Source organism: Leptonotus elevatus, chromosome 8, assembly GCF_054856555.1.
Source record: "Leptonotus elevatus isolate MCC_2025b chromosome 8, RoL_Lele_1.0, whole genome shotgun sequence".
Taxonomy (NCBI): domain Eukaryota; kingdom Metazoa; phylum Chordata; class Actinopteri; order Syngnathiformes; family Syngnathidae; genus Leptonotus; species Leptonotus elevatus.
Genome location: NC_141246.1, coordinates 9,440,795 through 9,454,385, shown reverse-complemented (window position 1 = coordinate 9,454,385; position 13,591 = coordinate 9,440,795). Strand labels below are relative to the sequence as shown.

At 41.2% G+C, this 13,591-nt stretch overlaps 1 protein-coding gene across 1 annotated transcript in view; it reads right to left on the bottom strand.

Moving 5' to 3' along the window:
* usp43a (ubiquitin specific peptidase 43a) overlaps positions 1-12,358 on the bottom strand; it is a 59,066-nt gene extending 46,708 nt beyond the window's left edge. The window contains exons 1-2 of the mRNA XM_086083390.1: positions 11,493-12,358; positions 452-613 (exon numbers count right to left, since the gene is read on the bottom strand). Of these exons, the coding sequence (XP_085939516.1) occupies positions 452-613; positions 11,493-12,086 (756 nt within the window). The 5' untranslated portion in view covers positions 12,087-12,358. The remainder of the gene's footprint in view (positions 1-451; positions 614-11,492) is intronic.
* Positions 12,359-13,591: the final 1,233 nt, after the last annotated feature.

Sequence of the window (13,591 nt, the reverse complement as noted above, 5' to 3'; positions counted from 1 at the left end):
GGTTAAGAAATAGAAATTTGTCAGACATCGCCAGCATGAAGAGCAACTAAATGAGAAGCTTCTTTTATTCATACTCTCACAAAAGCATTTCATACAAGGCTTTACAAAATCAGGATTTTGGGGGCTGACCACAGATCCCATCACAAAATGGAGCAATATTTATATTTAAATAACTTTGCAGTATAGTACCAGAAATGGAAGCACAACAAAAGAAAGTTCATACGACGGTTCCATTGCATATTGACAGAATTAATTTGTGGTGACCTGCCACAGGAAGGAAGCACTGATGCTGTAATGTCTTATTTCGCGAAACCAATCAATGTCAAAATAGGTCCATGAAATGCAAATGATCGGCCAATCCAATACAGCCGATCAGATCCGCGTAAAACCTAGGTCTAAACTGGACTCAATCACCGAAAGAAGCAAATGAAGCTGGTCAAATTGGACTCACCTTGACGTTAGCTTTGGTGTTGTTGCTACTGCTGCTGCTACTGTTGTTGTTGTTTGGGTTTTTAGCATCTTCATGAACTCTGTCCAAAAGCCAGAGGAGGAACTCCAGGGCGTCATGTTGCGAGTTACCCCGAAACTGAGAGCCGTATTTGGCTACAATGCTCTGTAAAACAAGAACATTTCATGACCAGTCAATCAATGTCAGTAATTTGTGATTTCATAACACAGTAAACAAGCAGAAAACTACATATACTTTGGAGTAACTGGTTAAGGCCAAGACATTGGAGAGGTGTTGTAGGGTTGTTGTAGTCAAGACCATACAGATACCCAGTCAACACAGAGTTTGAGGAGTAATTCCCATGACTCGAACCAAATCCAATCATGCCACTTTAAAATTAAACAGTCCTTGAATCATATAGCACCCCATGTACAGAGGACACATATTGAATCGTCTTTCATGGACAGAAGCATATATTTAAATATGCTCTAACGTTTGGTCTAAATCAGTCTTTGCTGCTCTGCTAACTAACAAACTGCAATGAAAACATAAGCTCCTTGGTGGTGGTAACTCCAGGTGGCGATAGGAATTGATGAGTCAAGGAGGAGCGCGGGATGAGTCATGCATCCGACTGTGACGGAATCTGGCCTTCTCCTGGGATCGAAATCTAAACTCTTGGAGGGAGAACCTAACACACTCACCTGACAGCCTGCAAATAAGCTTCACAACCAGGAAGACACCATGAACAAGTGGATAAAGAGGTGGGGGGGGGGGGGCGCAGGTGGAGGGACTGATAGCAAATGCAACAGCCGGAAAGATTTTATTTTCAGACCCTGTAACGTAAATTCAGAGATTTGTCTGTATATTCTCTCTCGACACGTATTAATTTTCTGTTCATAGTTGGCTACTCAGCTGTATTAAATGTGGTTCCAGTGAGACTTGTATGAACATTTTACAGCATCAATCATTTCCTTTGGGGCTTTGTGACTACATTTAACATGGCTTAGTGCTAGTTTAGCATGGCTTAGCCATGTCTTCTGTTAAATACTAGTACTCCTTTTGGTGTTAATGATACTTGTCAGAAGCTCGGCTTGTTTATTGCCTACTTATTTACCTTTTAATATCGAGGCAATGACTTTTAGAGGCACAGTTGCTGTTTAGCCGCCACGGTAGCCAGCCAGCCAGCCGTGGAGCTGCAACACCACTTTTGTACATGGGGGAAGATGCAATGACGTCAACAGATGTTATCACGATTGGTTCGATGGTAGAGTCCAAATCTTATGTGAACCAGCCAATCACAAGCCATAGACAGAGAAGCCTCATTCATATACTTGGGTGTTTTTTTTTTAATCTTTCAAAATCTGGCAGGGTTCTTAACAGTATTTCTCTGTGGTGCCAAATTTACAAGACACACACATTTTCCACTTCACAGGCACCTAAAAATATATATAAAATATGTCTTCCAGAGTAAGACAGTAAGGGACATAAAAGGGAGGCTGGTTCAGGAGTGATAACAGTGTGGAAAGGTTCTGATTTTATCGCACCAGTTTTGGATTTATGGTCACCATGTCCCCAGATACATGGAAAACGTCTACATTCTGTTTGTCTTGTTTGGAAAATCACATTAGGATAAGAGTATCATGAGTATCTCCTTTGCGAATTTGGACAAATATATTGCTCCCATACAGTATATCAGTCTCATTATCATACTCATAATGAAAACTATTTGTGCGCAGAACGGAGACATCATAGTTTAATGGAGACATAACTGGCATGAACTCTTAAATGGGTGAAGAGGATGAATGTGGTAGGGGAAGCGAAAAAGGTACAGACATCCGATGGCACTCAAAATCGTCTCCAATATGAGTGCATTACTAGCAACAACAACAAAACAAAAAAAAAATCCATTTGCTTTTACCATGGAGAGTAAGATATATTTGCAGGGTTTTCATTTTTGTTGAGCTGCTGTGGTCCCTGGAATGAATGTTAATGAATTTTGATTAAATTTTGATTGTTTTAACCCAAGGCAAATCGATTTTATAATATCCAATTAAGAGATTGTTTGGTAAATCAGTGTTGTCGTTAATTTTACACTGTGACATTCTTGTTACGAATTTGGGAATACTGAGCCAACTTCACTGAGCAATTCAAATGGGGGGGAAAGAAAGTGAATTTGTACTACCAAGAATGAACATGAAGGGCTTGATCTGAGCCAACTACAGGGTCACGTCTTGTTTGATAAGACACTAATACCACCCCAGCCGATGATTGTCAACATGCTGGTTCCATAATCAGGGGCATGACATGTCAAACAAAAGTGGCGGTGTCAAGTGTGCTGCTGTGCTGTGACCTCTTGACAATTATGTGATACAGCTATCTCTGTTGCTGTTTTAACAGTGGAACATTCTATCCCTTGGTTTCATCTCCAAGCAATTTCTATTGAAAGCGATGTGTAACTGCTTTATCATGTAATGACAACACTGCTGCTGTCTAACAGGTACAAAGTCATGCTTGCATTATGTTGATCAAGCCAGCAGCAATATGAATCCTGTGTTTTACTCCACAGTTTGTTTGGTTGCTGGTGGGGCAAACTAAAGTACCAGACTAAATGGGTGTTTGTGTATTTGAGTGTGCAGTGCGTGCTTGGAGTCGCAGCTGCTGCCAGGCTAAGAGACCATCTGCTGTGCCTGTGATAGAACACCATGTGAGTTTTATTTGCCGTATTGAAAACGGACGAAACAGATGGAAGATGGAATGGTCTTTCGTCAAATTAATACAAACCCAAGGGGAACGCACTATATAAGGGCACGATTACTAAAGTGAGGGAGGGGGTGGTGGTTTTCTGTTTGGTCCCCTCAACATTTTCCTCACCTTGTAATTTAGTCCATGGTTCATTTGGAGTTCACACTACCATCTTTAATAGGCATAATGCTTATTAGTGTAGCAGGTAAACTGGAGCGGGTGAGCTGGTTGCCAGTCAATCACAGATTCACAGTGCCCCCACTATTCATGGAGGAAAGGGACCGGGCTGGTCTGTGAATAACAGAAATCTATGTATTCGGTAATTGACGGCTACTGAAATAAAATGTATTGCAAAAAAACTCAAGAAAAACATTCTTAAAAAACAATTATTTGCCACAGAAAAGGATTAAAACACACAAAAAAAGGATAAAAATGCTTACAAATGTGTTTTTCAATTAAATGAATTGATATGGAATAAACAAAAAATAATAATAATCGGCGCCAAACTGAGTATGTGGGGGTCCACTGTCTAAACAAACTATTCCCATTCACACCTAATTTAGTCTTTAACTGACCTAACATGCATTTCTTTGGAATGTGGAATGATGCCAAAGTCCCCTGAGAATAGCCAAGCAGCAATGAGCAGAGTTTCGAACCCAGAACCTCCCGATTCACCACGAGGTAGTAGCATTGTTACAGTAATTCATATAATTTTGGACACATCACATGTATTGGAGTTGACCTCGCATTTGTCTTAAGCAACTATACTAATTGTTGTTTACTCATAAAAAGATGAGTAATTATACTGTTAAAAATTCCCGCAGCACCATCTGTTCCTTCAAAAAAAAAGAAGAAACAATCACGTTTCACAGTCCAGGTGGCGCATATCCACCACTAAGATTAGTGTGTGCAAACATTGTAAACATCCTCAGTCATGAGAGGTCCTTGAAGTAGAGGAGGCAGGATGAGACAAACAATCCATCAGTGTTGGCCTGCGTCACTGTCACACACCTCCTACACCCCCACCCCCCCTCCCCAAACAAAGGAGACTACTTCAAACACCTCTCTTCATCTCTTCGCCTGAGCCCCTCGAGACTCACGGAGCCGCGGCCTTTCAAGCGTGAAAAAGATGAATCCGCGCCCCTCTCGCCACAGAAACTCTCACAAGAAGTGCCTGTTGTTAAAAACCCTTTGGGCCCACCGCGAGCTGTGTTTTCAAGTCCTATTAATGTGCGGCAACGCTTAACCAATAAAACGACACGTCATCCCTACAGATTTAATCAGCATCAAATGTGCAGTGAGTCGACAATGTCAAAGTTGAACATTTTGGATGTTCATGTAATTTGGGAGTATTTCTGCACAGAGGTACATGGTTTCACTGATAGTTATAATTGACTACATCAGACTGTCGATTATGAAATAAATCATTCTAGATGAGATTAGATGTTTTGGCAGTGCTTTAATGACCAACATAAAACTTCAATAGCCTTAGCGAAAGCAGGAAATTTGAGTTTGTTGAAGGGCTCAATTATGCCAAAGAGCTAAATCATCACTACTTTTACCCATATCGGCACCAAAATGTAATGGTCCTTCCTTGGCCCATGTGCCAATCAAAGTTTTTGGGTAATCTTCTGTATTTTTTGCATATTGCTGCTAATTTTACACTTCTTGCCATTTACTTTTTTTCTATGTCAAAATGGCAGCTGTGAGAAAGGTCATATATAAACAAAAAAGCTAGAGTAGGCTTAATACCAAAATAAACATGCTAATACTACTTTCTGCAACTTTTATACTAGACCATTACACCGTTGACGTCTCTCAACCTGACAAATTTCTCAACAAGACTCAAAAGCTTGAGTCATCTCAGTTTGTTTCAACTCGCTTTCTATATTTGAATGTGAATACCTTTACCTCAGAGCCTCAGTTTAGGCAGCCTTTACGGGAGACTTTTTTCTTTTCTTTTTTACTTTAGTTCAGAAAATTGTTATTTGTAATGAATGGACCGCTTCTCAGAATGAGAAAAAAAAAAAAATTAGTGTGTTTATTTTGCAGCAACAGAAATGCTAACTAGACGACCTGCTCATTAGTCTCCAGACTGTGGTCGAGAGGCACAGCGAAGCTTGTTATAGAGGCCTCGCTAAAAAAAACTTTTTTCTTTCTCTGGTGTGTAAACATTGAGTAACACATGGCTGGATTTAAGGAGTTGCAGTCTTACATTATTTGCACACTATAATATGTTGTTGACATAACAAACCTTTTCTCTACACCAACTTGGTAAAACTAAGTCGCTTTACTCCATCATTCCATTTGGCATTCTATTAAAGTGCAATGCAACAGGATACTATTTTTTCTCCCCCACAATGTTCGATGAATGAAATGTCTTGGTCCATCCAGGGAGAGCTTGGTAAATGGGCTGATTGGAGTCGCTTTTCCTCTTGGGCAGCACAGTGAAATAGTGGGTTGCACATATTCATCAGAGTTCTGAAGTCTGGGCTACGGTCTTTCTGTATGGCGTTTGCATGTTATCCCGGTGCTCCTTTTCACACATTCCAAAAACTACATTGTCCACTGTGTGAATGTGAATGGTTGTTTCTCTCCAGGTCCAAATGGTTTGTGAACAGTCCATCTCATCTCTCATCCGAAGATAGCAGGGATTAGCTTCAACTCCCTCGCGAACCTAATTAGCGCTCTGGTTGAGTTGAGCAAATGGATCGATGGCTTAGTTTCCCCACTCTAAAATAGTACACGAGACACACCAAAAAACTGTAGTAAACATATCAGTGACAAAAACGTACACAAACAATAATGAAGGAAAATAAGCATCTCCTGTGGGTTTTTTAGGGCGGCAAGACAACAGAACTCTGCAGTAATGTGGGTACTGTGCGATATAATCCACAGCCACAGCAAAGACGCAGCAACTGAAAATGCTAATGCATTAGTGTGTGTTTGTCATTTCTAGCCTTGTAACCTCAAAAGTTGCAGTGAATCTGGCAGACAAGTGGTTTGCGTTTCCAAAACAATACCAGCTCAACACGTTTGAAATTGAACATTGTAGCCAGAAGTACCTGGTTATGCAGTGTAATCCCATCAGCTACCATGCAAAGAAAAGGGCATTAGAAGATCGAATATGAACTATTTTTCCTATACAGTTGTGTTTTGAGATATGAGTTGAATTTGTTTTTGGACAACACCCATAACTCAAAACACTCAAATAATGTTTCCTTAAGGAAATAAATGTTCCCATTTATCTGGTAAAGTCTACCTCAAAAAAACAAACATTTTTGTAATGTGTTTTTTTTTTTCATCTGATAAATAGCACTCTATAATATTATACTTAATAAAACCCCACACTCATTACATAATGAAATAGAACAAAAAAAATATGATTGCAGTCTTTTTGTCACATATTCTCCGTCACTTGTGCTGCTCATTCCGGTGTGTGCACCTGACAGATATTTTGTTCACTGAGACTCCAATCACAACAAACTCAACTCCTCAAGTCATCAGTACGACACAAAAATTAGTCATTCTTTGCAAAGGATCAAGAATATATGCATGTGAACAGTTTTATTGTCTGTCTACATGAGTACTAGCAACAATTAAATTCTGACATCTGTTGCTTAAAGCATCATATATATGCCAATTATTAAGCTAAGTGTCTTTATGATTGGTTTGACAGTAACTTTATTTACTTTTTTTAAGAATATATATATTCATTCTACCTGCCGAACTGCAGTGAGAGACCTGCCACCATACAGTGCTCCTATCACAAGTTTGAGCTTGCGAGTCAAAGCAAGAAACAAAAAAAGGTGTCGATCTCCACTAGACCACTATATCTAGATAAGCTGCACATCTTTCAGGTCACCCCCCCAAAAAATGCCTGTTGGTTAGCTTAGATATACGAGAAAAATACAACTTGCCAGCAAAAGAAACTCATCAAGAAGCTGAGGAATTCTCAAGCCATGTTGCCTCCAAACGAAGAGGAGTTTGGGAACATAAATTTTACACTTGAGGAATTAGGGAGGAATGTTGCAGTAACAAGCAGCTTTCACGGATGCCTGTCCTTTACTATGGAGACAGGACAGGGAGGACCACAATTTTATTTACAAGCGATGCCCCCCACCCCCACCCCCTTCCTCGGCTCTTAGTATACACCACTTGCGACATCTCAGCATGGGGCCTCCTCTTCCTCCTCCTGCTCCTCGTCTCCTAGGCCAAATGCACTTGCTACAGTAACGCTCCCTCCAGCTTTGCTCAGTGTGTGACCAGACACACACACACACACACACACACACACAAATCACTGTGTCCGTGAAATGGGGCGAGGCCGGGCAAGAAAGGGGAAACGAAGGACATGTTTTCGTTAGCGATGCAGAGGAGAGACCCAGCGGGTACACTAGTGATCTAGCCAAAATATCCATCTTGGTGCGGGACAAGACATGACTCATGCACCGCACGCTGTTAAGCTAAAATGAAATCACCTCATTCTCCTTCGAATAAGGCGACAATTCCATTTGGGAAATCTTCCACATCCTTGATCATTCTTTATTGTAGCCTGCGGTAATGAGAGGATCAAGTGGGTGCCCCCATTCAGGCATTAAGAGCAGGAGGTAATAGAACTGACTCATAGTAACCACCATTTTGTCACAGTGCCTTAAATGAGGTGACAAGGTTAGAAACAAAGACATGAGCCCACTCACTGCACTGATTATTCCCGTTCCTCATCAGACAGTGGAACCTCTAAAGTCCAATACACTTGCTTCTGGTCGACTTCAAATGTATTTGGATTTTGAAACAATTGGGTCATTATCACTGTGAAGTGCATTTGGGGTCTATCAGTATCATTCGGTAGAATGATTAAGCGTGGAATCTTACAAAAAGTGGACAAATTTTTTTTTAGTATGATGTTACTAAAAATGTGTTACCTTCATTTTACTGTATGCCATTTTTTTTTACTGGGCATATTGTCATTTTGGCATATCCAAATTTAAAAAAACATGGTTTTATTGTCCACAACTAATTTGATAAAATTATTCATTTGATCATGTACAGTACATGCTGTCCATTCTGTCATGAATGCTAACATAGGCAAAAATGTCCACCCTGCCAGCAAGCTCACATATTTTATTTGCATGTACATTGTGAGCTAGAAATTAAAAAGTGGAAGCTTGATCAATATGCATTTCTAACAGCATAACATTGACTTAACACAATGAATAATAAATTTAATGGAAAATCTCAACTTTTTGGAGTGAAATGAAGAATGCTCAAAGCCACCATATTGATGGAATCATTAGCATTGAAAATAGAAATAGACATGAACTGCCAGTGTAAAATGTGTCCATAAAAATAAAAAAAATTACTTTTTCAGGATGTTTTTATATTTGTAACAGCGTAAAATTAGTTAATTGCTAACAATAACATTCTTATTTGTCAGAGTGTAAGTTAAGACAAAAATGTAAAAACTATAAACAAGCGATAACGCGCACGTATGATGCTGGCTTAGTTTAAAGCTAATCTTTCTGGGTCCCCAAAAAGGCAAACAAAGAGCCAAAAACATGCGGTTAATCTTTATGGTTTTGTAAAGTCTTGTAAAATATAGTGATTTTTTTTTGTGCTATGCTTGAAGGTTGTTGTTTTTTTAAATCTAATAGAGTTGTTAATTTCACAGCCCGAGCTCATTGTTGACCACTTTTTAAATGGCCTCGAGTTTGAAAAAATCCTGTTGTACTGTGTGCTGAGCAGGAGTTGATAAGTGCGACTGTCCTCTCCCTCCACATAACTACAGAGGAATGCAGCCTAACCACCTCGACGTGCCGGTGAGTTGCGCAGGTGAGTCAGGCCGAAACGACATAACTGGTGTGTAAATCACTCACAGTAATGCAAACTAGTTCAGTCATAAAACGTCGTGTGAACGACGTCACATGACCAAGCGCCGCCGTGTGAACGACGTCACATGACCAAGCTTCGCCGTTGTAACATGACCTATGTATTGTACTTTTGAATAAGGAAATGGGTCAGAGGAAGTTGACAATGACAATCAAAACAAACTTTGCCTCCAAGTGTCAGTGGCAGTTAGCATGTGTGTCTCTCAGGTCTGAGAGTTTGGGTTAGAATCCCGAGCAAGCCCTCCTATGTGGGATTTGTGTGTTCTCAATGCTTGAGTGGCGTTTCTGCAATGCCTTTAAGCACACAGTTTTGTCACGTCACAGCCAATTAGGGCTTTTTGCTTAGGTAAACCTTTTCTGGTCTTGTGGCTAACTGGGGAGTGAAATGCAACTTTAAGATTCTAACAGTCTCATTCTCTATACATATAATGTAGTGGATGGAACCTAGAGGGAACCCAGTGCGTTTGGGTCCCTAATAGTCCTCTTGCCTCTTTCCTCAAATAGTGAGCGTCCCTCTAATAGACGCCGGGCCCCAATTAGCTGCCGGGCGCGTTCTCATCTCAAATGCCTCCTTCAAATAGAGGCTCCCCCCACCTCCCACCTGAAGAAAAACATGCTGTAATTGTATTTGTCTCAGTACATGATCCCCTTTGAACTCTGTAGCTGGCAAAAGAGGTGCATCTACCGAAACATGTGAGCAGTCAGATGCATGGACTGAGTTCTACATTAATCCTTTGTGGGTGGTAGTTCTGTCAGGCCACCATGAGCCAAGTTGTAGTGGCCCTGCCAGAACCGGCACTGGCCCTGTATATTCATGATATAAAGTTTCAATTATCATGTCATATTTATCATCTTCATAGTTCATACTGTATTATTTTAAGCCTATAAGAAAATATTACTTCTGTGTGGTTACTTTAGAACTTTAACTTTATGCTATTATAATGAATATTTAACGTTTGACATTTTTTGGGCTTTATGCCTTGCTCAAGCCATTCCTAATGGAAGGATTTAACAAGATGCACAAAAAAATGAATGAAAATGAGACCGTTAGAATGCACTGACTATATGTTAGATCCATTCCTGACACAGTTGTTTAGTTGCCTTGAGACCGTCTGTTTCCATTTGACCGGCCTTGGTTTGCACGTGCACATTAAATGGATGATTAATCACATAATGGCAAGTTAATGACACACGATGCGGCCTTTTACAGCCGCTGGCCCTGCTTTGCCCATATCATTGACTGCCCTTACAAGTGTCTCCAATTAATATTTAAGTGTAAGCACTATTAACATTTACACATACTGCAGTACAATGGGAAATTAACTCCTCATAAGAGATGTGTTTCTAGTGATATAGTACACTTCAGAAAGTAAGCACTGGTTTGCCATTGTTCATTGTTTACAAGAGTTAAATGAAACCCATAGATAACCCCAAGAAGTGTCATTCAACATAACATGAATGAAAAGTATTGCTTCCAAATAAAATTAACCCTTGACCCTGAAACATCAGCAACATCCTGCAAAGAGTATTTACTCCTGGTACATTGCCTTGTATTAACCAATGACATTTTTTAAAAGGTAAAATGCTGCTGTAATATTTTAATTTCCCGATGCTCTCTTATTGTGACGTTACATCACTAGAAGTTGTTGTGTAAAAAGTGATACACGGTCACTTGACGTATAAAATACACAGTGTACTTCCGAGCACCAATGTAATACAGTTTTGGGGTAAAAATTTATTAAACAAATAACTAAACACAAAGGCAAAAAACAAACAACCATTACCAGAAGAGGTAGGTACTGGTGGAGAGATTAGACTCATCGCTGATTGAATGTAGGAACCGCCGAAGGGAGGAATGAAGGATCTGCTGACGGATGGTAATTCATTACTAGAACCTACTCGTACCTCTTCCAAGTAGTTAAGTCTTTTTTCCATTTGTTTTTTTACTCTTTTTTTCATTAGTTTTTTACTTTTTTGTTGTTTTGCTTAGTTATTTGTTTTTGTATTTTTTATTTACTGTTGTGTTTAGCTTTATGTTGTTTTGTTATTTGCTGTTTTTTTTATTTGGTGTTGTGTTTGTACAGCTAATTGTTTTTGGGGGGGTTTTCCGGTTGTGTTTATTTTTTGTTGATTAGTTTAGTTTTTGCTTTTGTTTATTTGCTGATGTTTTGCACTTGAGGGCCACCATACGATTTCTTATGGAATGCAGAGGTGAGCTACTTCCTGCTTTGACCACGCCCATTTCACGCTCCCCTTCCATCCCGATGCACCTGTGGAGTCTCGTGACGTCACGTGACTTTCACATACTTATGATGGTGGTCAATATAAAACATAACAAAAACCACATGAGTCAAACTACTGTTTTAAGAAAAGTTTAAATATGTGAAAAGCGCGAAAACACACTACAGTCTCACCTTGAAGTCCACGGAGAGCTGCGGCGTGTACTCCAGAGTCCACAGGGCTCGAACCAGCGACGCCAGCTGTTCGGTCACCTCACCCCTGGCGGCCTCGCCGTTCACCCTCCGGGCCAACACGTCAGGCTTGTACTGCTCCAGCCCGAGATACTCGGCCAGCAGGTCCGTGTTACTGAGACACTGCACCACGGCGTTCATGAAGCAGGTGTTTCCGTGGTTCTTGAGCCCCAGAGCGCCGGGGGTCTTGTCGCCGTAACACCACGACAGCCGCTCCTTGACCGAGCCGTGGGACGACAGCGTTGAGCTCTTCTTCACGATACCCTCCTTCAGAACCCCCGGTATGTGTTCGTCTTTAAAGCCGCCGGTGTCGCTTAGACGGAAGCCGCCGTCGTCGTCCTCCTTCCCGGGCTCCGGTGGCCGTCCCTCGCCGAAGTGCGCCAAAGTGCTCAAAGTTTTCAGAATCCTGCCCATGAATTGACTGAGAGAACGAAGCGATTTCCGCCGGGAGGACGTCCCGCTCCGGTGCTTCTTCTCTTTCCGCTTCGTCGTTTTGGCTTTCATGGGCTTTCGCGGCTTTTCCTTGCGGGGATCCATGGCTGCTGCCTGCACCTGACAGGAGTAACACTCGCTGTACTGTGGAGGAAGAGGAGGAGGCGGCGCACCTGTCTGCCAGACAGTCTAGTCTTCCTCCTCCAGCTCCTGCTCCTCCCGCCTTTCCGCAAACATCGCCGCGGCGAAAGTGGCACCGAACCGGTACCAGGAAAGAATGCGGTTAGCTCGTCGCTTCTATAAATGTGCTGGTCTCCTCATTCTCGGTCCCACACGCGCTACTACTTCCCTGCTCCCGAAGCTAACGCGCCTTCTCCCGCCCGGATAGTAAGAACAATGCCCGCCCCCCACAACCCACCCGGGAAGCAAAATAAACACGCGTCGGCCACTTCATTAGGTACACCTGCCATTGACGTCCTATGGGAGTTGTGCCGCCTTGAGATAAGTGTTGATAAACAATTTGAAATGAGCACTCATCAGACCACAGACCACTTTTTTCCCCCACTTGGTATTTGAACAGGGGTGTGTAGACTTTTTATATCCACCATAATAATAAATAAATAAATACAAAACATGGGTGTTTTGATGTTAGACTAGCAGATGTGCATTGCAGACGGTGCCGTCCAAATGCCAGATGGCCACTTAGGTGCACAATCTCCATACGCACTATTGTCAGTGTGAAACACCTTGTCGAAAACACACGAGACAACGGCGCCTATAAATAGCTTCAGTCACATTAAGGCTGCCGCTGCTGAAAAACTCCAGCAAATACATAAATTGAGCTTTTTGTGCACTTTTGGTTTGTCAACGGGAAGCCAGCATCTGCCGTGTTCTTCTCCGATTCTAATCATTCGAGCCTTAATTTCACAGCTCACCGCCGCCCAAGATTGAATTTAGTGGGCCAGATAGGCTGATTTATTGGAACAGATAGTCAGAGCCGACGGTTCCGTAATTTCCCTAATGCTCTTACTCTGCTATTGTTGGAAAACATGCAAAGGCGGTACATAATAAAGGGTGATTGTACCAAATGTGCTTAGCAAACTTTAACAAAAGTTTTGGGGTTGCCTTTTAGGGAAAATGACCTGAGCAACCTCTAAAATCAAATGCCCCTGATGTTGTACATAGCCTTGGCTCAATTTCAGAAGGGCAGGGCAATAAATTCATGTTATTGATTATTTCAAATTTGGCCTATTACCAGGATGATTTTTTATTCTAGTTTACAAAGCATAGTCAGTAAGAGTGTGCATCTGTCTAAAAACAAACAAACAACAAAACAATTCAATATGTATCAATACATGGGGTACCATACAATTTTTTGTTACAGTTCTAACAGCCGGTGTTGCCAAATTAATGATTTGCTCACTAAACCTATACCATTTTTCGGAATAGGCTAAAAGTTGGAGGGAATTTTTTTTTGTTATCAGATGTATGCCGGAAAAAAGTTAATTTTGCCTTGAGATACGAATTGAAGTGATCTGTGACCACACCAGTAACTCAAATAAAACACTTGTACCTCGAATAATTTTTACCTAGTGAAATAGAAATGCCAA